Source organism: Halichoerus grypus, chromosome 4 (assembly GCF_964656455.1).
Source record: "Halichoerus grypus chromosome 4, mHalGry1.hap1.1, whole genome shotgun sequence".
In the NCBI taxonomy this organism is placed as follows: Eukaryota; Metazoa; Chordata; class Mammalia; order Carnivora; family Phocidae; genus Halichoerus; species Halichoerus grypus.
In genome coordinates, this window is record NC_135715.1 from 185,735,927 (window position 1) to 185,761,904 (window position 25,978).

At 50.4% G+C, this 25,978-nt stretch overlaps 1 protein-coding gene across 1 annotated transcript; it reads left to right on the forward strand.

Annotated features, from left to right (window-relative positions):
* The first annotated feature begins 1,217 nt into the window (after positions 1-1,217).
* B3GNT7 (UDP-GlcNAc:betaGal beta-1,3-N-acetylglucosaminyltransferase 7) lies at positions 1,218-5,621 on the forward strand. Its single transcript, XM_036110115.2, has 2 exons — positions 1,218-1,327; positions 3,189-5,621. The coding sequence occupies exons 1-2, from the start codon at positions 1,317-1,319 to the stop codon at positions 4,378-4,380; spliced, it is 1,203 nt and encodes a 400-aa protein (XP_035966008.1). The 5' UTR covers positions 1,218-1,316; the 3' UTR covers positions 4,381-5,621.
* Positions 5,622-25,978: the final 20,357 nt, after the last annotated feature.

The following is a 25,978-nucleotide window of genomic DNA, read 5'->3' on the forward strand; positions in this document are numbered from 1 at the left end:
CTGGCTTTGAGACCTCACCCACTGGGCTTTCCCCGCCCCTGGGCACCTCTATTTCCTCCTCTGTAAAATAGGAATAATAATAGTATGTGCCTCTAGGATTAAGTGATTCTTGTGTGAGCCTAGAATCGTGCTTCGCTTAGTGTAACTGCTTGATGAATGTTAGCTGTTATTTACCGGACTGTGAAATGCTTCCATTTCAATTCTCTGGGCATTTTTGAGGTCCTCCTGTCAGCTCAGTGATGGGACCTCAACATGGAACAAAACTACAACAGACACATGGACAACAGCCAGACCCGCGGAGGTTTTTACCAGCGAGAGGATTCTGGAAGTCACCTGATGGAAACACCTATCACCCCAGATCCTGCTGGGCCAAAGTTGGCCCTCTGTGTTATATGTCTGCTTGAGCCCACTACACAGGAATGGCTGGGTCCCGCACACACACAAGCAGATTAATAAAGGCTGGGGACAAAAAGGGTTTTGAGTGAAATATTTGTTGATGGATGAAAAGAGAGGAGGTCGCGGCCAGGCAAGCAGGCCTTCCCTTGGTAGTGAGGAGGGCCTCCAGCTGGGGGCACAGAGAAGGCTTGCAGAGCTGTGGCCCCTGACACAGGCGGCCCAGCCCCCTCAGGGCCTCCTTCCCCAGGGACATTGCTCCCCCAGTCCCTCTTCCCTGCAGACCAGCCCTAGGTAGCCGGCCCAGGGGCCCCAATGGCGCCGTGCAGGGAGGTCGGCCTGCGAAGGGGAAAAGGGAAGAAGGCAGAGGGAAGCGGAGCAGGGAGGGGGGGGAGCAAGCCCTCTCCTCCTCTGCCTCCCCCACCACCGAAAAGTCCCGAATGGGGCCAGAGGGAGATGGTGGGGACCTGGGGGCGCATGGAATGTGGGAGGTGGGTGGTGTCCCGGTTACACGCGTCCAGAGGGGCCGAGGACCCCAGGGAAGCTCCTCGGGGGAAACCGAGTCCTTGGGGACGAGAGTGACCCTCGTGGGCTCCGAAGTCCCTACTGGGCCACTCCGGGTCGGGCCTCGGGTTCCGCCTCCGCGAAATGGGCCACTGGCGCTGGCCGCGGTGCGGAAGGGCTGGCCGCGCGGCCGAGGGGCGGGAGGGCCGGGGGCGCCGAAGGGGTTAACGCACCTGGGCCGCCGCCGCCCCTCCCGGCCCCTCCTCCGGCCGCCGGGAAGAGGAAAGTCGCGGCGGGGGCGCGGCCCAGCCTTCGCTCCCGCCCGCCTCGTCCCCGTCGCCGCCCGCCGTCCCCGAGCCGCGGCGCCCAGAGCTGCGACCCGCGCGCCCTGCTCCGCCGCCGCCCGGGCCCGGGCCGCCATGTCTCTGTGGTGAGTTGAGGGGGGGGCCGGGGCGGGGGGCGCGGGGACCCCCGGCTCCCTCCCCCGAGGTCGGGGGACGCACGGGCGTGGGGGGCGCCGGGCCGCTCCCGGGGACCGGAGGATGATGCCGCGCTGGGTGCCCTGGGGCTGGCCTCAGTTTCCCGGGACGGACGCGGTCGGCGGCGGCGGTCGGGATGCCCGGCGCTGCGCGGCGCCCGAACCAGCCGGACGGGGCCGGGTCCCGCGGGGTCCGTGCGCGCTGCCCACGCCGGCGGCGCTCGGCTCCCCTGGGCCCGGGCCCCGAGGCACCCCGATCCCACTCCGGGACCCAAGGGCTCTCCTTCCTTCGGGGGAGTTAGAGCCTCCAGTCCCCCACCTCTCCCCCTCTCCCCTTTTCCTTCCTCCCCTGCGGGACTTTTGTCCAAGTGGAGTGGGGCGGTGCAGGTGGACCGGCCTGGAGCGGAGAGACACCCCCGCCGCATCCCCCTCCCCTGGGGTGACCCCCGCGGGACTTCCCCCAGTCCGGACCTCCCCAACTGGGGGGAAGGCGTGCTTCGCTGAAACTCCCAGGGCAGGAGACCCTGACCCGGAACATTCTGCTTTCCCCTTTGGGAGGGTCGAGTCTCACCCCACTCCAGCACCTGGGGTGACCCAGTGTTCCTCCCACCGCATACATAGGAAACCCTGGGACCCCACGGGAAAATGTCGCTCCAGGGGGCTCAACATTCACTTGCCCTGGGTGCCTGCACCTTCAACCAGCCAGTCCTCAGGACCACCCCAGGCTTCTCCAGAGTCCCTGTGATGTACCTTGCAGTCTGTTTCTTCCCTGGCCCTGCAGCTTCCCCCCTGGAAGTCGGGGTTGTCTCCCTCTTGGCCTGGCCCTGTGAGGCCACACTTCTAGCCTGCCTGTTCCCCAAGAACCCTCACCCCCTGTATCTCCACAAAAGAGATCTGTGCAGGAGACCTGGCCACCTCCAGAGTGTGACCTGAGAGAGGGTCCTGGGGACCCCCCCCCCACCTCTGCCCTGGGTCTGCCTGCACCTCCTGCAAAAGGCTTTAATTTCTGCTTCTGAAATGGGTGTGGTAGGGGCTCTCTGGGCAGGGAGGGTCCCTGGAGAGTGGGGGTCTGAATGTGTACCCTTCCCAGGGCAGTAGACCTGGGGGACCTTCTCTCTCCTAGCGGGGTGTTAAGAGAGTGGGGCCCAGACTGAGGAGAGTAAGAGGGCGGCGGCGGTCATGCTAGGAGACGCCTGCCCCCTTCTCAGGCCTCCATCAGCCTTGTGAGCAGTTTTGCACTGGGTCGGATGGATGGGGTGAAAGCGGAAGGGACAGGCTTCTTCAGGTCCCACATTAGAGCCTCTGTCCAGTGTCCCCCACAGGTTACTGAGCTCCCAGGCTGTAAGAGCAAGTGCTGTGTGTGCCCCGCCTCATGGCTCACCCCAGGGGTTCACCAGGTTTGCACAGGGAAATGAAAGCAAATAGGGTGGCTTGCTGGGCTTGGGGAACAGGCAGAAATCTCCACCAGAGGTCGTCTTTACAGACTCACGGCGAGCCGGACTCCTTAGATAGTGCTCCGATTCCTTGTTATCCTCTTTGAGGAGAAAAAGAAATCACGGTTTGGAGACCTTAAGGGGGACCCGCTCAAAGTGGCAGAGTCAAGATTTCAACCCGGGCAGCCTGACTCTGCAGCGCTTGCGTGGGTCCCCTGGTCCTGGCAGAGGCAGGGCAGGGCAGGAGAGGACGCAGGACCCTCCTCTGACCACTCAGGGGCCGCGGGACTTGAGTCTGTGTCCCGTGCAGCTCCGAACAAGTCACAGGGGACTCATGCTTTCCTCTCTCCTCTGTACCACCCTCCAACCCCGCCCCCCAGGAAGAAAACCGTCTACAAGAGCGTGTGCCTGTCCCTGGCCCTGCTTGTGGCCGTGACAGTATTCCAGCGCAGCCTGACCCCCCACCAGTTTCTGCAAGAGCCCCCGCCGCCCACCGGAGAGCCACAAAAGGCCCAGAACCCAAGCGGACACCTGGTGAACCCCAACAGCTTCTGGAAGAACACCAAGGGCGCGGCCGCCCCCACGCCCATGGCCCCGCCAGGGCCCCAGACTTGGGACATCAGCACCACCAACTGCTCGGCCAACATCAACGTGACCCAGCAGCCCTGGTTCCAGGGCCTGGAGCCCCACTTCCAGCAGTTCCTGACCTACCGTCACTGCCGGTACTTCCCCATGCTGCTGAACCACCCCGAGAAGTGCGGCGGCGCCGTCCACCTGCTGGTGGTGGTCAAGTCGGTCATCACGCAGCACGACCGCCGCGAGGCCATCCGCCAGACGTGGGGCCGGGAGCAGGAGCCGGGGGGCGGCCGCGGCGCCGTGCGCACCCTCTTCCTGCTGGGCACGGCCTCCAAGCAGGAGGAGCGCGCGCACTACCAGCAGCTGCTGGCCTACGAGGACCGGCTCTACGGCGACATCCTGCAGTGGGACTTCCTGGACAGCTTCTTCAACCTGACCCTCAAGGAGATCCACTTCCTCAAGTGGTTTGACATCTACTGCCCCCACGTCCAGTTCATCTTCAAGGGCGACGACGACGTCTTCGTCAACCCCACCAACCTGCTCGAATTTCTGGCCGACCGGCAGCCTGAGGAAGACCTGTTCGTGGGCGACGTCCTGCAGCGCGCCCGGCCCATCCGCAAGAAGGACAACAAGTACTACATCCCGGGCGTCCTGTACAGCAAGGCCAGCTACCCGCCGTACGCGGGCGGCGGCGGCTTCCTCATGGCGGGCGGCCTGGCCCGGCGCCTGCGCAGTGCCTGCGACACCCTGGAGCTGTACCCCATCGACGACGTCTTCCTGGGCATGTGTCTGCAGGTGCTGAGCGTGCAGCCCACGGCCCACGAGGGCTTCAAGACTTTCGGCATCACCCGGAACCGCAACAGCCGCATGAACAAGGAGCCCTGCTTCTTCCGCTCCATGCTCGTGGTGCACAAGCTGCTGCCCGCCGAGCTGCTGGCCATGTGGGGCCTGGTGCACGGCAACCTCACCTGCGCCCGCAAGCTGCAGGTGCTCTGACCCAGCCGGAGCGCGGGCAGAGGCGGGGCCGCGGCTTCTCGAGCCCCAGGCGGCCTGGACGGAGACCTTGGGCCCCTCCCCCAACAGGGAGGTGGGGGGGTGGGGCTGGGGCTTTGTGTGGTCCCCGGGGTGTGATGGGCGCGGTTAGCCAGAAGGGGGCCTCCCTGCGTGGACCTCACCCAGAGAGTGGAGCTGAGGCCCCGGGACCTTTGTAACTGCCCCGCCTGCGGAAGGTGGTCTTGGGAGCAAGGCCCGCGGCCACTGGTCGTCCTCCTAACCCGGGTTCCCGGCTTGGCTCCCTGTGACCTGGTGGGAGGCCTTGGTGGCTTCTGAAGGAACCCCGTGCTCAGGTACCCGGGTTAGGCCTGGCCCTGGATGGGTCAGGGGTGGCCCTCTTGTCTTCGCAGAGAAGATTCTCCTCCCTTGAAATGCCTCAGTCTCCCCCACGGGCCCAAGCAGCCCTTTCAGGAGAAGCTCAACCCTGTGCAGGCTCACAGGCCCCCAAGGTCCGTCCCGTCCCCCCCCCCCTGCCCCCAAGCCCGCGCCCCTGGGTCTCCAGGAGATGGAAGCTCGGAAGGCCCTCAGCACCACCCCCGCCCCCAGACCTGGAGCTGCTGCCGGGTCTCCGCTCGCAGGCGGCTTCACTCCTGGCTGTGTCTGGAAGCGCGGCTGGCCGCCCCGACTACCTCAGCAATGCCCAGAAGCTCCGGATGGGCTGCAGCCCCGCCCCGCACCCCGACACAGGGCCAGAGAGCAGCGCTCCAGCCCCCGCAGTCACGGTGCTGCCCAGCGGCCGAGGGCCTCGTGCGGTCCCACCGAGGCTGGCTCCCCAGCCGGAAAGCAGCCGGTTTGGCCCTGAGATGGACAGTCCTCTATTACTGTGAAGTTTTATTTATGAAGAATTTGGAGGGAGAGAGTGCCAGGCCTCGGGAGATGGTGGTGGTCTTCCTTTCCCTTCCCTCATTCCAGCAAGATACCACCTCCCTCGGCCGCTCACCCCCCCACCCAGGGCACCCCCATGTCTGTTTCAGTCCCCCTCCAGAACCCTGCCCTCCCTGCCTGCCTACTTCTCCAGGGCCTGAGCAGACCAGCATGGGCCCCTGTGAAGGGATGGAGTGAACCCTCAGGCGTCCTTGGGGATGGGTGCAGAAGGATGCCACCTCATATCAGGGTGGAGGCACCTGGGAAAAGATTGAGGGATCAACACTATTTTCTCAATAAAAGGGGGCTGGTTTTTCTGGTGTGCGACTTCCTGTCACCATTCCCATCGGAGAGAGTCTGGGGCCAGGGTTGCCAGAGATTTCTGAAGACACAGCTTGTTCCCTTGCTGTTGGCTGGTGGGTGCACAAGGACGCTTGAAGAGCTTTAGAGGGATGCGGGTGCCAGGATTAAAGCAGAAACCACAGGGGCCAGAGTCTAGAGAGCTGCCCCCTGGAGGAGGTGGTGTGGGGGAAAACATGGCGGCTAACAGTACATGCCCATGAGCCTGATGTTACGGTGGGTGGGGGTATGCAGGGGCCGGTGGGCTCCCTGATGTCCCTTCAGTCAACCTGGAAGCATTGATAAGGTTGACAAGAAGCACTGAAACAGTGGCTCAGTGGGGTCCAGGGTTGGGGGTCCAGGGGACTGCCGTGTATGGGGCACCTCGGCCTAAGTTGGTTACCTCTAGTGTGGGGAGAACAGCTATCGCCCCAAGAGTCACTGGGGCCAGAAGTGAGCAAGCCAGCAGCTCACCACCCGTGCCCAGCTCGAGGCATCGTGGAGTAGGTCAGATGCCCCCACATGTCTACCCTGGGCCTCTCCTCCGGGGAAGTGAAAGGAAGGGCTGGGTCCTCATATAACGGAACATCTTAGAGGACAGACAGGGGCATGAGACTAACTGGGTGTCCCTCGTGGCCCCAGCTGCCCGGGTCCAAGCCGTCAGAGAAGGAAAAGGGACATTGCCGCTATTCCTCGTCAGCACAGATCTCCCCACGTCTCCCCTCTCTGTTGACCAGCTAGGTAATTTGAAGGGCCCAGTGCAAAATGAAATGCAGGGCCCTTGGTTTTAGAAAGTTACGAATTTCAAGATTGCCACAACAGAGAATTAAACAGAGCGCACAGCCCTCTGAGCACAGGTCACAGACCCAAGTTGTCAGCCCTGTTTGTCCCTCTCACCCTGTGAAGCCAGGGACTCCAGAAAGCAGAGTGGGGCCGTGGGGCTTCTGTCTACAGAGCTCAGTCCACAGAGGACAAGAGCATGGTGGGGGGGGGGGAAGGGGGACACCATCCAGGAGCCCAGGAGGTGGAAGGACCACTGGACGAGGCCTGGGTGGGGGTCCAGGGGCAGCACTGGGTTCAGCTGTGCCCTGAGGGATGAACGGGCAGGCAGAAGGAAGGGCTTATACGGAGGCAGCTGGAATGCTGAAGTAGGAAAGAGCTCCTCCCTGGGGTGGGGGGCTAGGGATGCGTATGAGAAGGGAGGCAGGGCCCGCGAGGCCTTCTGGGTTCAGGAAGGTGTTCAGACTTGATCCTGAGAGAGCAACGGGGCAAGGAGCAGGGGTGCTGGGTGTGCACCCCCTTCCTCTGGGCTCACTGGTGCCTCCAGCTGGGCCCCGTGGACTGGGAGCTCTCAGCGGACTGCGCATTCCCAGCATGGGAACTTCCTCAGCCTCAGCCGTGGGCCCCACGGGCAGCCTTGCTCCTGATCCCATTTCCCACCTCAGGGGCCCAGGCCTGGGCTGACGGAGCTGACAGACGAGTGGGGCGCCAGCAATTAGCTGAGCAGAAGGAAAGGAGGAAGGTCGGGGAGCCCACCGATGGGAACCAGTGTAACAGGCCCCCCAGCACAGGGTGAGGAGCGGGGCTTTAGCCCTGGGCCTGACGCTGCACCTTTGTCTCGAAGGAGGAGTGGCATTCCTGTGGTAGAAGGGGAAGGAGAACATGTGCCAGGCCGGGAACATGAGCCACGGCCCAGAAGTGAGTGAAAACAGTGGGGCATCCGGAGGAGGGGCCAGCTGCCTGGTGTGGACGGTGTGGAGATGGGAGGGACGGGGGTGGGGGCGTCCTGGTAAAAACCTCATCTGGCTAAGGGTTAGGATGCTTCCTGCAGGCACTGAGGATTCATCACCGCTTCCAGAGCCAGGAACAAACAAGATCGGATGGGAACCCTAGAAACATGCCCTTGACCTCAGTCCCCCTTGGGGGGCATGGGGAGGCAGCCAGTCCCAGGCCCCAGGAACCTCAGGCTGGGAACGTGGAACATGGCCCCAAGGCGTCCCCACCACTGTCCCCTCAGCAGGAACAGGGCTTCACAAAAGAAGGGGCTGGTGACCGGGAAAACTGCTGAGACCCTGCCCACCCTAAGCCAGGTGTCCAGAAGAATGGCCCGGCCCAGAGGGCACCCCAGCTGACCAGCCCTCAGCCAGCTCCTGGCCCAGCTCTGGCCCTTCCACCCAGCTGGCCCTCGTTTCCTCCATCTGCCTGGGAGTGTAACCTGGCTGCCTCCAAGGAGTGTGACCTTGGCCTTTCCAAGGTCTGCTTTGCTGATCATTTTGGGAAACAGACACAAAGGCCTTTCAGGTCTTACAATCTTGCTTCCCAGTAACAATGATGGCAAGGGCCATTTTCTGGAGCTTATTCAATTTGCCTGGCATTTCACATGTAGAATGGGTATGACCTTCACTGAGGGTACAAACGCAGATACTTTTTAATGTTTCTCATTGAGTGATGGAGTCCGAGTCCCTGCTCTACCCTTGTTGGCAGAAAATTGAAGTAGAACATGACACACCAAAATATGCCTCTTTGGCATGAGAATTATCTTGAGCTGGTTATTTTTAAGAAAGAGCGGACACAGGAGAAGCTCTGAAAACTGAGTTAGATGTGACCCTTTTGTAAAGGACATTTAAATTTGTAAAAGAAATCTCCATTTGGGTCTCCCTCTCTACGCCCGGAAGAGGAGGATGGAGGAGCATCAAGGCAGAAGGGAGGGTCTGAAATCTACGTAACAACCTTAGGCTTGTTCGCTGTGTTTTCCCGGTAACCTCCCATAAGTGACTACCCCCCCCAACACACACCATCCGCCCCAACATCTTTCTTTAATCTTTAGCTGAAGTTGGTATTTAGGGTGGTGTCTTTGGCCATTTTGTAGAGGTTGACTCCGTTTTCCTGGGTCTTTCCCATGCATTCAGGAGGTATACATGTGACTAAGCTTCTGTTTGTTTATCTGTCTTTTATTCCAGGGAGGTCTCAGAAAAATTATTTTTTCTCCCTGTTGGAGCCCACTCACTCCCAAATTGCACAGAACTTCAAGGGCTTCCAAAGTCCCAAGTCCACAAATCCAGCGACCCTCAGGAAAGCCTGAGCCGCCCTCTTCAGCTGTTGCCTGGCCCTCCACACGGTGCCGCTGTGGAACGTGGGCTTGCACAGTCCCCCGCATTCTTAGATGCTGCCTTCCGCGCGCAAGCTGTAGGGGGGCCCACAATTCACACACAAAGAGATCCTTCTCTTAGCCTTGACAATAAATGTTAGTCCGTCCTCAACCTGATCCTGAGGAGCAGGCTGACAGGGAGATGGGTCTCAAACCCTTTTCTCCCCAAAGGCCCTGGGCTTCGAATACGACATAGCTTTCCCTGGTCCCCAGCCACCAGCTCTGCATTCCAAGGGGGTTTGAGAAGGGGTAGCCAAGGGTGCCCATTGGGCCACGTTTACATAACTATAGGAGACCACCCAAAGAACCCTAGCCTGAACAAAGAAAGCCTGTTCCCAGGTGACTTGCTCTGTCTACTCGGGCAGGGAGAAGGAGCAGGGAGAGAAGCTTCTGGAACCCCATTATACACCGCAGTCAAGTGAAGAAACCGAGGCTCCCAGGAGAAGGGTCCCACAGCTACTGTGTGACAGGGCAGGACTTGAACTTAGGTCTGTTCTCCTTAACCCCTCAACCTACTGTCTCCCAAGAGCTTCAGGCCCTCCTTTTTCCCTCAGTAGTAACTTGCGGGTGTATTTGTGGATTTTTGCCCCAAAGCCCAAAGAGTAGAAAAGTGTTCTATCCAATGAGTGATTTGAAATTTGATATTTTGGTGTTTGGGGGAGCCCAGCAGTATTAGCGCTGTAGGAAAAAAAATTTTTCTTCCAGATAGTTACTTAAAATATTGGGAAGAAAAACCTGTTTCAAAAATACCCTAAGCTTTAAAGCACAACCCCAAGCAGTCCGCTCCTAGCCCAGTTCATTGTCCTTGAGCTATTTTGCACCTTTTTTAAATTGCACGTTCAGATGGCTAGGGGGACACGTGCCGCCCCACCCCCACCCCCCCGCCGTGGAAAAACCAGTTTTGCCTCCGTTTGGAATTCAATGCCTTCACTCCGTATGTCTCCGAACCGGCTGCAGCATTCGCTTGCCCTCAGGTGAATAAAATAAATCTTTACCTCAAGGTCGTTTCTGTGTCTGTACGAATTATAAATTTATCTCTTTCTGAAAATTCTTTTAACAATTGCTTTTATATTAAAACGAACAGACACATAATGGGACGGAATGCAACTTTTGCATGAATTTACTTCAAAACTTGCATCTTGGAACAAATTTTACACCTTCCAGGAGAGGCCAGGCACCGAGATCAGCCCTTTCCGACAGGACTCAAGCCCCGCAGCTCGTCTGAAAGTCCCCCCCGGGGAGCTTTGAAAAATGCGCGCGTCCAGGCCCCAACCCAGGCGGGTTACTTGCGACCCTCGGGAGTGGGTGCGAGTCCAGGGTTTTTAAAACAGCTGCCCCCGCGACTCGGACGAGCGGCGCAGGGGGGAACCCGCGGCCCGGGCGGGGATTTACTGACCCCGCCGGGGACCGATTAGGAATCTCCTCGCGCTTTGTTTTAATCCGGCGCGGCCGAATCGAACAGGAATGCCCGGAATTCTCGCCCCCGCCCCTAGGCTGGGCAGCTGCCCCCCGGGGGCTTGTAATCGCGGTGCCGAAAGGAGGTGGCGGAGGGCGCGGGCGTCCGAGGGCGGGCAGCCCCACCGGCGCCCCAGAGGCCATCCCTGAACCGCCCCGGGCTTTAGTGGGGACAGTCGCAATTTGCCGTCGGGCGGGGCGGGGGGGGGGATGCGGAGCGGAGGGCGGTGAGTGACGGTGGAAGCCGCCGAATCCCGGGGCTCTGGCGGGGCGCACCTGCGGGCCCGCGGCTCGGCCGTGGCGGGCGGCGCACTGACCCCCTCGGGGCCGGCTGGGCAGCGGCGGCCCGGGGGCGGGGCCCCGCGGGGACCGAGCGCGCGGGGCGGGGCGGCGCCGGAGGAGTCCTGGGCTCCCGGGCCATCCCGGGAGAGGGCGGCAGCGCCCCCTACTGACCACGTAGGATAGCGTGACAATGGGAGGGGAGGGAGGATTTGAGCTGGTTTTGTGGAAATCTGTTAACTTGCGTTACTTGGACCCCAAAGCCCCCCGCGTTCCCTAAGGGCATGTGTGCCTCGCAGACGCTGGAAAGCTCCACACCAAACTGTTTCACAGGAATTGTTTGCTGGTAGTGGGCTTCCCCGGATTTTATTCTTTTCTTTCGGCTCATCTGTATAAGGCTTCCCCCCCCCCCCCGCTTTTATTAGGATTTCTTTATTCTAGAGAGAGACAGAGCGCGAGCGTGCGGGCTGGGCGAGGGGCAGAGGGGGAGGGAGACGAGCCGACTCCCCGCTGAGCGGGAATCCAGACTCAGACTTAACCCAGGCCCCCCTGTATAAGGCTCTCTACCGTGAGCCTGTCTCACTGAGTTGAGAGGCACAGTTTAGGAGGCAGAAGTGTGCCAACATCCGGACAGACATGGTGGCCTTGGAGGGAGCGAGGTGGCTTCGAGGTCCTCTGGGCCACCTTAGGGAGGGAGGCTCTTTCAGGGGAAGGAGGACTTATTCTTGCTTTACCCACCGACAGAAATCACCGGCCTACCCACCCTCCCAGGCCTTCTGAGGTCTGAACGAAGGGCTTAGGTGATCAGGGAAGAGTTCGCGGTGCTTGTAATCGTTTAGCGGCTGAGCCCTCGCAGACAGGATGCAGTACTCTAATCTTTATATAAAGCTAACACTGTGTATAACCAACAGCGGTTAGTATATGTTTGGTTGCAAGTGACATAAAATTCAGCTCAAGTAAAAGACCAGGGGCCTCCTGCCGCAGGGTTGGTCCGACCCGGCTGCTCCTCCGGGAGACACAGGGCCGTGGCCCCACTTGCTGAAGCGGGCCGCCCTAAGTCAAGCGGGGGGATCTGCGCTCAGGCGGCTGGGCCGCAAAAGCTGAACGCTAACCACCAACCACCCGGAAGCCATGCGCGCGGTCTGGGGTGACCCTGAGGTCCCCAAACAGCTGACCATCCCCCACAGCTGCCTCTAGTTAACTAAAACCAGCTGCCAGGTGAAAGGCAGGACTCAAATCCGCGCAGCTCACCCAGACCTGATCAAACATTTCTTGCTAGATTTGTTTTATGTAATGTAAAGCTGTGCTGTCTGGCACTTGAAAAACAGAAAGTTTCTCATAAATTGTATCTTGTATAATGAAGAGCCATTGTGCATGACAGTATGCCTTTCACACACATACACACCCTGCCCGCCCACCACCGACATCCCACCTGCTCCCCGGGAACCTGTGCATATGATGAGATATCACCCCTATAATTATGTTGCACCTTATGGCACAGTGAACCTTAAGATAGGGAGATTATCCAGGTGAGCCTAATCTAATCTCGTGGCCCTTAAAAGCAGAGAGCTTTCTCTGGCCAGTGGCAGAAGGAGAAGTCAGATCGATTGGAAGCTGGAGGAGGATTCCAGATGCCATTGCAGACTTAAAGCTAGAGGGGCTAAGTGACCAAGAATGAGGGCAGCTTCCAGGAGCTGAGAGCAGCCCCTGGCTGCCAGCCAGCAAGGAAATAGGGACTTTGGTCCTACCACTGCAAGGAGCTGAATTCTGCCAGTAACGGAAATAAGCTTGGGGAAGGAGCCTGAGTTCCAGATGAGAATGCAGCGAGCCAACACCTTGATTGTGGCATGAGCAGAGGACCCAGCAGTGCTGCACCAGTCTAGCTGTGGCCAGAAACACAAAAGTAGTGAGAGTCTTTCACATACTAAATAGTGTGATTAAATATGCAACCCAGAATAGAGTGAACTGACAAAAATTAAAGACCATCAAAGATGCAACACTTTCGTGAATAAGATTGTATCAAAGATCCATATCAAACTCTGTACCACACACGGTTTGTACCTTCCTTTTGCACATGAAACTTTCACCACATATGTGTATTAAGAGGAAAGAAAACATCAAGTTTTCTCCAAAGCAAAAATTCGACAGGCCAAACACTACTAAGTCCATGATACAATAAACCAGAAAATACCCACAAAAGTAAAGCAAACAAGAATATTGACCAGGGGATGGGGGCAAGGGGGGAGAAGAACAATGACAACAATCCTAGCCTCTTTCTTAAGTGACTGTCAAGTCAAAGAGAAAATGGAGGAGCACCTGGGTGGCTCAGTCGGTTAAGTGTCTGCCTTCAGCTCAGGTTATGATCTCAGGGTCCTGGGATCAAGCCCCATGTGGGGCTTCCTGCTCAGCAGGGAGTCTGCTTCTGTCTCTCTCTCTCTCTCTTTCCCTCTCCCTTTGCCTCTCCCCACTGCTTGTTCTCTCTCTCAAATAAATAAATAAAATCTTTAAAAATTTTAAAAAAGAGAGAAAATAGAAACTATAATGTCTGATTATTTTGAATTAAGAATACCATATCATTATGGGATAATGCCAACTTACGTCATTATGATTTCAAAGGTGTTAAGTGTCAGGCCTTGGCCCTAAATCGGTGACTGTTGAACACTGTAAAATTTAACAACTTTAGATGCATTCATTTTTGTAAGAAAAAAATAATATAAATAACTGATCTAACATTTCAACTCAAAATTTCAGGGAGAGAACTGTAAAACAGACTAAAGCAAAGCCAGAAGAAGGAAATCATAAAGGCATAATAAAGATAAAAGTTAAGTTTGGTGAATGTGAAAGCAGTAGAATTGATGAAGAAATCCAAAAGTAGATTTTTTTAAAGATTTTATTTTTAAGTAATCTCTACACCCAGCATGGGGCTTGAACTCCTAACCCCAAGATCAAGAGTCGTGTGCTCCACCAAATGAGCCAGCCAGGGGCCCCCAAAAGTAGATTCTCTCTCTCTTTTTTTTTTTTTAAGATTTTATTTATTTATTTGACAGAGAAAGACGGCGAGAGAGGGAACACAAGCAGGGGGAGTGGGAGTGGGAGAGGCAGAAGCAGGCTTCCCGCGGAGCAGGGAGCCCGACGCAGGCCTCGATCCCAGGACCCTGGGATCATGACCCAAGCCAAAGGCAGATGCTTAATGACTGAGCCACCCAGGCGCCCCAAAAGTAGAGTCTTGAACAAAAAAAGAAAGCATTAGATCTATGCCAAACTTAATAAAAGGAGAAAAAAGTCAAATATAATTAGCAAGTTGAGGTAATTAATGCAGATTATAATGTAAAAGTATAAGAACTACAATTCCCATATGAATATGTGAATAGATTTTTAAATCTTATTGAAAAGTATGGTTCAAATTAATAAAAGAAACAGATTCAAAAAACGAAAATCCTTATGTTCCCATAAGTGAGGAAGAATTTGAAAGCATTATCAAAGAATCATCTTCCTGGAGTCTCTGGAGGTCCTTTTTGGGCAGTAAGTTCTTCCAGACTCCAAAGAAACAAGTCGCTCCAGCCTATGTAAGCCATGGCTGATGTGAAGAAGGACAAACTCTCCAATTCCTTGTACGAAGTTGATGTAAACTGGGTGCCAAACCCAGCAGGGAGAACACAGCTGCATGGCCCAGGACTCCTGCAGGCTGCACACGGCCAGAACCCCTATCCAGCTCCTGGTCTTGAGCAACCAGCTACTTGCTCACCCATTTGTCCCTAAATCCTATTGATCAATATTCCCCCTTGTCCAGGGCAGACCCAGCCTTCACCTTATCTCTGGGACCCCAAAGCGCTTGTGTTCTGGATCATCCTCACCAAAGCTGGGTTTTCTTGCTGTCTTCCTCATCACTCTTATTGACTTAGACACAGTTAACCTATTCACCCACCACCCTGTGCCCACACTGCCACTGAGTTCCTCTGATTCTCTAGCAACCCATGGGCATTGCTGACCAGCTGCGGCCCGGAAGGCCCCCTCGGGGCACCTTATGCAAGCTAGAGTTGCCTCTGTTAGGTCTCTGCTAGAGAGAGTGGACTAGGCAGGGTCCATCTCTCCCCTTCTGGAGATTGTCGCTGCTCTCCCCCACCTCTCTATCCACCCTGCAGCTTTCGCACCAGCACCTCTGTATCTGCACCTAACTGAGACACATCTCCCCTTCTCATATCCTGTTCTCTTACCAGGGCAGTGGGTCCCACAGTAAGATTGCTCAAGTCCCTGGAAGAATATGGTTCTTCCAGTTTTGTCCCAAAGATTTCCCCTATTCCGTTTGCAGTCACTGGTAACTGATAGAAACCCAACTGCAAACTAGGTCAAGAAAAAAGATCTTTTTGTGGATGTAACAAATCTCTAGGGCTTCAGGCATGGCTGAATCCAGGTGCTTAAATGATTGCTTTTTTACCTGTTGGCTTTTCTTTTCTCTGAGTTGATTTGACTCTCTAGCAGGCAGCTTCAGACTTAGGTGGTCTTTCCAGATCACACTCCCAAAATAAAAAATAAAAAAAAAGTAAGCAGGAAGAGTTAGGGGGTCCCCAGAAAAAGAAAGAGGAGATACAGCTTTCGTGATACAAGAGAAGTCATTTTAGACCCCCAGCTATTTTCCATGACTTATGCCCTCCTCACCCAAGCACACTTCTTGCAGAACTTCCTAGGAGGTGTCAGAATTGCAAGAAATGCAAAAACCTAAACAAAACAAATCAAACAAACAAACAAAAAAACCCCACCTCAGTAGTGAAGGATTTTAAAAGGAATGCAAAAATTAACAGTCTCTTCCAGGCCGGGAAATAGCCTAACCATACCAGAGACAATAAATCAGTGGTAAAACTCCCAGTGCTGTTTCAAAGGTAAGCAAGGCCCTGCATTCCTTACCCAAGATAAGGACCCCAAGACCCCGTCCAGTTTATTCCAGCTCTTGGCTCTTGGAGCATGCCCATAGCCCCTTCTCCTTGTCCAACTGTTACCTCTGCCTCCTTATAATGTAAAATCTCCACCCAAGAAGGCGCACAAACCTCATTAACATAACATACAAGTTGAGGCACGTTTCCTTAAGACACATGCGCGACCTTGTGCCCATCTCCACACACAAGCAATTATTCTGCCTATTCTGTATGAACTGTACCAGGATAACCAAAGAGTTTAGGAGAAAAAGTTCTTTATAGACTTCCAGCTAATAAATAAGGAACGAATGGTAGAATTAGCATATCATTATTTTGTGACTCATGAAAAAATGGATCTAATATGATCATCAGTGGCTCTTTAAACTACTAAGGAAACGCTGATGGGGCAGCCTACAATGGCTAGACCAGGCAGGCTAGCTAGCAACAGCTGACCCCACTGATCAATCCTAACATCGGAAGAGAGACAACCAGACAGGGCGTCTCCCCGTGTGATGCGGTAGGAAGTATCCATCCAAGCGCTGCTCAGGTTCCGCCTTTAGGGCTGCAGCAGGCCTTCCCCCAGCTGCCGGAAGGGTGGCCTGGCCGGCTGCTGACACCTGGGTCCCTCCCTGCAGGTGTCCCCAGGTTGTACTGCCGCCCCAGAGACAGGACAATGAGAGGGTACAAAAGCCCCACTTTCGCTTCCCTCCGGAACAATCTAGGGGTTGTTCCAGCTCCAGAGCTCCCACGGGCACTGAGAGCTCTGTCTCAGGTGCATCCCTGCCCAGCCGCTCCTCTGTCCCCTCCCTCCTCCCCCACTTCCGTAGAGACTGAGCCTGAGAGCCCTGCCCAGTAAACCTCCTTCTGCAAAGCTCCCTCTCAGAGTCTGGGTTCCGGCAACATGCCCTATGACATCACCTATGTTTGCCCCCAAACCTGAACCTCAATCTGATCTATTCTCTAGAAATATGAGGGGGCAGAGGGACATGGCAAACACCACCACAGGGCTGTTATCGGCAAAACCGATGTTCATTCTGCAGGGCAAATTACTCGATGTCTTCAATGAACAAACAGCAAGAAAAATGAAAAGAGGGAAGGAAAATTCACAGATTGAAAGAGACCCCTGAGCCACGTGTGGTTCCTTTGAATGAAGATTTGATAGCCAAGTGGGGAAAAAAAAAAAAAAAGACAATCAGGGAAATCTGAACACTGATTATTTGATGATATCGAGGGATTAATGTTTAATTTGTACGATGTGATAACAGGATTACCTTTTTTAAAGAATCATTAACTTTCAAAGATACATATTGAAATATCTCAGACAAATTAATATAATGTTGGAAATATATGGACAATATATTAGGAAAATTGGGAATCTGGATGAAATAATATAATATTGGGAATATGTTTCAAAATTTTCCGGGGGTTGGGGGAAGGAGGAGGGACAAATGAAACAAAGATGGACAAAGCTGGGGGAAGTGGGTTAGAAGGTTCATTATTCTGGTCTTTCTATTTTAATATATGCTTGACAATGTCCCTAATACCAGATTTTTTTTTTAAACAGCAATTTCAACTTAAAAGTTGGCATCTTATGTAATGGTAAAACACTAGGGTGGTTCTCATCATGATCAAGGGCAAAACACACATGCACACCCACGGCCATGAGCTAACTAGGGCTGGAAGTTCACGATGCAAAAAGACATGAAACAGTAAAACAGACAAGAGAAATATGACTAGTGAAAAGGAGGTTATATGATTTGCAGATGATATAGTTGCTTACTCCGAAAAACCCAAACCAACTGCACCATTTCCAATTTATGACAGTGGAGCAAAGAGTCTTGAATGCAAGACCAACACTCATAGGAAGAACAGATGTGTTTTCTTATATGTTAACAATCGATTAGATTACATAACAGTGGGAAAGACCCTATGAAAGTAACCAGAAAAAAATTATGAGGAGTAAAAAAAATGTTAACTAATTAGAATTTAATTTTTTTTAAGATTTACATATTTATTTGAGAGAGAGAGAGCAGGGGAGAGGGAGAGAGAGAATCTCTAGCCGACTCCTTGCTGAGCCTGGAGCCTGATGCAGGGCTCGATCTCACAACCCTGAGATCATGACCTGAGCCAAAACCGAGAGTCGGACACTCAATCAACTGAGCCACCCAGGTGCCCCTAACTAACTAGAATTTAAATAAAAATTTGAGGAAAAAAAAACCACTTAAAAAAAGGAGTAAAAAAAAAAAATTATTAGGAGTAGCCTTACTACTCCTAAGGCGTGAAGAAATGTGAATGTTTTTCTTAGTGGTGTGAAACACGTGTTCCAGGGTGGAGCACTGAGTATTGTAACCATGTCCGTCTTTCCAAGTTAACGTTCAGGTTTTAATACTTTTTTTTTTTTTTTAAGTTTTATTTTTAAGTAATCACACCCAATGTGGGACTCGAACCTGCTACCCCGAGATCAAGAGTCACACACTTCCTCAACTGGGCCAGCCAGGCACCTTTTAATACAATTCCAACCAAGATGTGGGGGGTCTTTTACATCATTATTGAAGTATATTGACATGTGATAAATTTCACATATTGAACGTGTATGATGTAGTAACTGGGTCATGCATACTTATGTCAAACCATGACCACAATCAAGAGAGCGGACTTATCCATCACTCGTACCCCCATCTAATCTCTCCCTTCCTTCCTTCTTTCTTTGCCTCCCTCTCCCCCTTCCCTGCTCTGCAGGCAACCACTAATCTGCTTCCTATCATCAATAGCTCCTTTTCAATCTTTTTTTTTTTTTTTCCTAAATAAGCTCTATGCTGAACGTGGGGCTTGAACTCACACCTTGGATATCAAGAGTCGCATGCCCTATCCACTGAACCAGCCGGGCGCACTCAATAGCTCCTTTTCATTTCCTGTTCATTGTACGGATATACTAAGTTTTAGCAAGTAGCTGAGTTTGCAAATATGAAATCCAAGAATAATGAGGATGGCTATATATATTGAGATGTATTGTATTGTGTATGTATTTCTTGACTGGGGGGGGGGGCGGTTGGCAAGCCCAGAATCCACAAAGGCAGATGGTCAGGAAGGGTGAGCTGGATCTCTCCACCGATAGGAGCTGAAGTACACAGGCAGAATTTCTTCTTTTGGGAATGTCCATGCTGCTCTTTAAAGCCTTTCAGCTGTTTGAATTAGGCCCACTCAGATTATCCAGGATAATCTCCTTTACTTAAAATCAATTGCCTATGAGCTTGCATCACCTCACAAAACACCTTCCCAGCAACGCCTAGGTTAGTGTTTGACTGAAGAATGGGGAGCTGTCGCTCAGCCAGGTTGACACATCAAAAGTTACTGGACGAAATCACACTGCCATTAGAATATTGGAGACAGAGAAGTTTGACGTGGGGCTCGATCTCAGGACCCGGGAATCATGACCTGAGCTGAAGGCAGACACTCAACCGACTGAGCCACCCCAGCGCGCCTATATTATCCACTTTCACTTTTAATAATGAACATGAAAACACAAGAGCCAGCGTTTTTGTGCTGGAAAATTCTTGCGAGTGAATGGAACAATGAAACCAGCAAAACTGAAAGGGTGTGGCATGTCTGTCTCTCCTGCAAATGCATTTAAAGATGCAGGGGGTTTTGTTTAAGGAAAGCTCAATTCAGAAAAGCTGGAACACTCCCAACCCTTGGATTGGCTATTTCACAATAAGCTTTTATTGAAGCACACTCTGAAATTGCTTAGCCGAAGAAGACTCTCCCACACTGTTAGAGACATGTAGAAGGCAAGGGAAGGTGCACAGAAATTACTGAGCGACTTTCTGGATTGGATCAGAGGAAAACAGTGGATGCAGTTCCCTTGTCAAATGGTGTGATATGTTCTAGAATAGATGACATATCTTTTAACATTGGAAGCTGGTCATTGAGGAAACAGCAGACTTGCATTTTGGAGGAAACCACAGACACCTCTCAAGGGAGTTGCTTGGGGTCACTGTGGGCGTGCAGACGCTTTTCTTACTTTGTGAGTTTGCGAGTTTGAGTGCAAACTACAAAGGCTGTCGACATTCCAGAAGTGGTAAAAAGGGCTTTTGCCAAAAAAAAAAAAAAAATTTGCCTGGAAAAAAATGCTTCATTCTCTGTTCAGATGGACCTCCTGCAAAACTGATTTTGCAAACTTAAGTGATAAAGAAAGTTCTCCATTGTCATCATTATTCAATGCTTTTTACACAGACAGGCACAGACAATAAAGACGTTCCCCACATCTCTGCAAGATGTTTTTTGACATTCATAAAAGTCATCAACTTTATCAGAGGCAGGTCTCTCAATCACTGCATTTGAAAAAGTTTACCAGGAAATGGGACAGCAATATATGAAATGTTTCTCACTGGCTTTCAAAGGACAAGTCCTAAAGCATTTGTTCAAACTAACCACAGAAGTCTTACTATTTCTGAATGAGAAATCAAGCCCTCTTCTGGAAACCCTTCGAAGGAAAAGATTTTATCCTTGGGTCGGCTTACTTGGCAGCTATTTTTAACCATATGAAGGAGATGTCTTTCTATCCAAGGTCCTGAAATGATCATTTGTGATGTTCCTAGAAAATTTACAAGTTTTCTTGGTTGAGCTGCCCAGTACAGAAGAAGAAAATTGCTTGCTGCTTTGTATATAAATAGAACTGATTTTTATACTGATTTTACATCTTTGTAACCTTTATAATTCTGCTTATTAGTGATAGTATTTTGGTAGATTCCTTAGGATTTCCTACATAGACAAATCATACCATGTGTGAATAAAGAGTTTTAGCTCTTCCTTCCCCATCTTTATGCTTTTTAATTTCTTTTCCTTGGCGTATTGCACTGGACTTCCAATACAATGTTAAGTAGAAATAGTGAGAGCGGACATCCTTGTCGTGTTTATTACCTTAGGGGGAAAATGTTCAACATTTCACTCTGAAGTATGATGCTAGCTGTGGGTTTTTCATAGATGTTTTTCATCAGTTTAAGTTTGTTGAGTTTTGTTTATTATGAATATTGAGTGTTGAATGTTGACAGATGCTTTTTCTACTTTTATTTGGACATTTGTATTTTCTCCTTTATTCTATAATGTGGTGAATTATACCAATTTTCAAATATTAAGCAAATTTGAATTGAGGATACACCGCACTTAGCCATGATGTAGTATCATTCTTATACATTGATAGATTTAGTTTGCTAATATTTTTAAAGAATTTTTGTTTATGTTAATGAGGAACATTAGCCTTTTTTTTTTTTCTTGTAATGTCCTTGTCATATTTTGGTATCAATGCTCATAAAACAGATTGGAAAGTGTTCCCTCCTCCTCTGTTTTCTGGAATAGTTTGTGTAAGATTGGTATTATTTTTTCCTTAAACATTTGATAGAATTGATTTATGAAGCTGTCTGAGCCTGGAGTTTTCTTTGTGGGAGTGTTTTAAATGATAAGTTCAATGTCTTCATAGATGCAGGCCTAGCTATTCAGATTTTCCATTTCTTCTTGTGTCCACAGTTTTGCAAAGTTGTGTTTTCAAAGAATTTGCTCATTTTGGCTAAGTTGTTAAACTTATTAGAATAGAGCTGTCCATAATATTCCCTCATTATATTTAATATTTGAAAAATCTGTAGTAATATTTCCTCTTTCATTCCCGATATTGGCTATTTGAGTTTTCAGTTCTTTTTTCTTATCAGTCTTGCTATCGATTGTACTAATCCTTTTAATCGTTCCAGTGAATTCCTGTTTACCTTGATTTTTCTGTTAATCAATTTTCATTATTTTTATTAATTCCTTTTTCTGCATATTTTGAGCATAATTTCTTCCTTTTTTACCTTCTTAAGCTAAAAACTTAGATCATTAATCTTAAACCTTTTTTGCATTCTTTTACAAAGCATTTAAAGTTATAAATTTCCATCTAAACACTGCTTTAGCTGCATCCCAAAAATGTCTTATCACTCACTTTGTAATATTACCTAATCTCACTTGAGGTTTCTACTTTTTTTCTTTAAAGACTTTATTTATTTGTCAGAGAGAGAGCACAAGCAGGGGGAGCGGCAGGCAGAAGAAGAAGCAGGCTCCCCGCGAAGCAATGAGTCCAATGCGGGGCTCGATCCCAGGACTCTGGGATCATGACCTGAGCTGAACGCAGATGCTTAACCAACTGAGCCACCCAGGTGTTCCTGTGGTTTGAACTGCAAGTGTGCTAATGAATTCTCTCATCTCCATTTATTTGAAAGTGACTTATTTCTCCTTCGCTTTTAAAGAATACTTCGTAGATACAGAATTGTAGATTGATATTTCTCCTTTAGCACTTTAAAGATATTGTTCATTTTGGGGTGCCTGGGTAGCTCAGTCAGTTAAGCTTCCAACTCTTGGTTTGGCTCAGGTCATGATCTCATGGGTCAAAGGATGGAGCCCCTTGTTGGGCTCCGGGCTCCACGCTCAGCCAGGAGTCTGCTTGAAAGAGTCTCTCCCTCTGCCCCTCCCCCCACTCACACTTTCTAAAATAAATAAATGTTAAAAAAAAAAGATATCATTCATTGTCTTATATTTTTCCTGATGAGAATTTAGCCATCATTCTTTAGATGTTCCTTTACAGGTAATAGGTCTTTTTTGTTTGGCTGTATTAAAGTTTTTATCTTTTTAAACAATTCAGTTATGATGTGTAGAGATGTGGCTTCCTTCTTGGCTCTGTGGGTTGTTTCTCATCCAATTTAGAAATTTTCAAGGATTGGGCGCCTGGGTGGCTCAGTTGGTTAAGCGACTGCCTTCGGCTCAGGTCATGATCCTGGAGTCCCTGGATCGAGTCCCGCATCGGGCTCCCTGCTCGGCAGGGTGTCTGCTTCTCCCTCTGACCCTCCCCCCTCTCATGCTCTCTCTCTCTCAAATAAATAAATAAAATCTTTAAAAAAAAAAAAAAAAAAAGAAATTTTCAAGGATTATTTTTCAGCCCCATTCATTCTCTCCTCCCCTTCATGGACTCAATTACACATATGTTAGGCAATTTGACATTGTCACTGAGGCTCTCTTCATTTTTTCTTCAATCTTTTTTCTCTTTGAGCTTCAGTTTGGATAACGTAGGGGGAAAAAAAGTGTCCCCTGAGTGTCTTTGTTAGGTTTGATGAAGAGTGGAGAGCTGTGGGAACACATGATAGGACCAAAAAGAAGGTATGAGCTAAGTTCATTAAACTGGAGCAGACAGAAGGCCTGTTCTTCAAATTCCTCTCGGTGTTCCTGTCTTCAGAGATAAGGGTGCTCCTTTCCTCTGGGTACAGGGAAGGCACCTTGCACTTGGGGGGGGATCTATGACCTGCTTCAGGGAAGGTCACAGAGTCCTTCCTACATCTGCTGTTTCTCAAATTCCTTCAGCTTGAAATATTCAATATGCCAAGATGCTATATGTTTTGGGGTAGCATGTCCTGAACTCTGTCAATATTTTCTATTGATCTGTCTTCTGGTTAACTAAATCTTTCTTCTGCTGTTAAGCCCTTCTAGTGAATTTTTTCAGATATTTTGTTTTCCAGTTCTAGGCTTTTCATTTGGTTCTGTTCTTAGAGTTTCCATCTCTCTCCAGATACTCGCCATTTCTTTATTAGATATATTCATCTTTTCCTGAAAATTATCTAACATATTTGGGGTTTTTTTTTAAGATTTTATTCATTTATTTGAGAGAGAGAGAGCACGAGCAGGAGGGAGGGGCAGAGGGAGAGGGAGAAGCAAGCTCCCCGCTAAGCAGGGATCCCAGTGCAGGACTCGATCCCAGGACCCTGGGATCATAACCTGAGGCGAAGGCAGACGCTTCACCGACTGAGCCACCCAGGTGCCCCTATTTAACATATTTGTAACGATTAAAGTCCTTGCCTACAAATTTCAATATGCGAGTTGTATGTTTATTGACCTTTTAGTTTTGATTGTGGACTACATTTTCATACTTCAGTGCATGCCTAATTTTTTTTAAAGTAAACTCTATGCCCAAGATGGGACTCAAACTCAGAACCCTGAGATGAAAAGTCACATGCTCTACAGACAGAACCATCCAGGCACCCGTAGTAAATTTTTCTTACTGGACATGGCATGTTGCCCTATAGAGTCTGAATTCTATCATCCTCCTCTGAATATTATTTTGTTCTAGTAGGCAACTAAATTCCCAAAAGATCACCTTTATAATGTGGGGGCTTAGTTTCAGGGTTTAGGCTTTGTTAAGGTGGGTCTATTTTGGTTTTGCGTTTTGCCCTTAGTCCTAGGTTCAGTCCTTATGCCTGGAATGTGGCTGTTACTTCTATAGTATGGCCCTACTAAGTTTCAAAGAAAAGCTTGAAGTGCTTATCAAAACCCTCTAATTGGGCAGAACTTGAGCTCCAAACTCTCTCTCCCTAGCACCAGGCCATGCATCACAGTCAGCTCTTTCACCTCCACTGTTGATTTCCCCTGGGCTAATTAGAGACTTGCCCCCAGCATACGCAATTTAGGACTTGGCCGAGAATTTGGAGGCTATTAAGTGTGCAGATTTTACGGCTCTATGTCTCCTGTATTTTCAGGAAAATTTCCAGACTCAAAGTACAAACTGACTCCTCAGTGCAGTAAGACCCCCTTTTCTGCTTAAACTCTGAGGATTCATGCTAACTGGGGGATACCCTCAGGGGGAAAGGAAAGCTCATTAAAGATGGATCTCACACAGTACTCCTGTCTTCTTTCAAGGATGACAGACATGTGCTCCAGTTTCTATCTGCTATTATTTGTCCAACATCTTCAAAAGTTGATTTATATTTTGTACAGAGTTTATAATTGTTATCAACAGGAGGAGGGTTAATCTGTTTTAAGCCACTCCATCATTACCAGAACCAAACTCCCTAGCTTAACTGTATTTTAAATGCAAATACATCTTATCTAATGCATTAGTGAACAAATATAATTCTATCACAAAAGTTGTGCTTAAAAATTTTAATAATTTTACCTCAATATAATTGGTTTCCCTTGTCATCCTTATTTTTTTAAAGATTTTTTAAAGTAATCTCTACACCCAACATGGGGCTCAAACTCACAACTCTGCGATTAAGAGTCACATGCTCCCAACTGAGCCAGCCAGTTGCCCCTGTACTCCTTTCTTTTAAATAAATAATTTTGAGAAAATTATTGAGAGGTTCAAAGGCTTTACCAGAATCCCCTATACACAAATGTTAAGAACTTTAAAAATATATGTTAAGAACTCCTGGCCTAGATTCTCTCCTGCTATCACAGCTTTCCCTGCAGTTGGAGGAAGCAGTTTCTCCAGGGTTCCTTCATTCATCACTTACTGAAGACCTACTCTATGTCAGGCACTCTTCTAGGCCCACGAGGCAGAACAATGAACAAAACCGAGCCCCTCTACTCAGAGCTGTCAGAGACATGTGTGTTCTTTTCACATTTCCATGTGGAGGGACCAGTAACAGAGGAACTCTCCAGGCCTTTACCCTCAGTTGCTGGGTTACCTGACCTGAGGGGGACAGCCACTGACTCACATCTATTAATTGGAGAAAATGAGTCTGTTGAAAGGATCTAATCCCAGGGCTGTTTGTTCTTTTCTTTCCCTCTCCACCTCAGCCCAGTATCACAAAGCCACCACTCTACTGTGTCTGCCCATTTTCTCAGGATGGAAGGAGAGATCATCTATCAGATGCTGCAGGTAAGCAGGTGGACAGAAGCCACAATGCTGGGGAAAAGGAGTGGGAGGCAAGAATGTGGTCCTTCTCAAAGTTTGGCAATGAAGGGAAGTGGGAATAACTGGATGGGGAGGTCGGGTCAGTGGACAATCTTAGTTTATTTGGCAGAGAGAGAGAGAACACAAGCAAGGGAGGCAGTAGAAAGAGGGAGAGGGAGAAGCAGGCTCCCCGCTGAGCAGGGAGCCCAATACGGGGCTCAATCCCAGAATGCTGGGATCATGACCTGAGCGGAAGGCAGATGCTTAACTGACTGAGCCACCCGGGTGCCCCAGGGGACCATTTTTTTAATGAGAAGTTTTGGCACTTTTTTAGGCTGAGGGGAGACAGAGATTGAGATACAAAAGAGATCATTAGTGAACCAAGCTCAGAAAAATGGGATAACTCTGAGAAAGGGCACAAGACAAGCGTTCAATAAAATGGAGTTGTCTGTGGATTCTACAGCATCTCTCAGCGTGCTGAGTGTACTTCCTTGCAGATTCCCAAGCCCCAGCACTTAACCCGAGGATAAGTTTGAAGTTAAGAACACATTGGCCTTGTGGGGCACCTGGGTGGCTCAGATGGGTGAGTGTCTGCCTTCGGCTCAGGTCATGATCCTGGGGACCTGGGATCAAGCCCCATGTCGGGCTGAGCCTGCTTCTCCCTCTCCTACTTGTGTGCGCTCTCTCAAACGAATAAATAAAATCTTTAACACACACACACACACACACACACACACACACACGCCTGAAATGAAGCCTCAGGTTTCACATCCTTGTGGATGTGCTGCCACCTGCTGGAAGAATGACAGAAGCAGCGACAACCATTTGCTAAAGGGAACCGCTTTTCTAAAATGGCTGCAA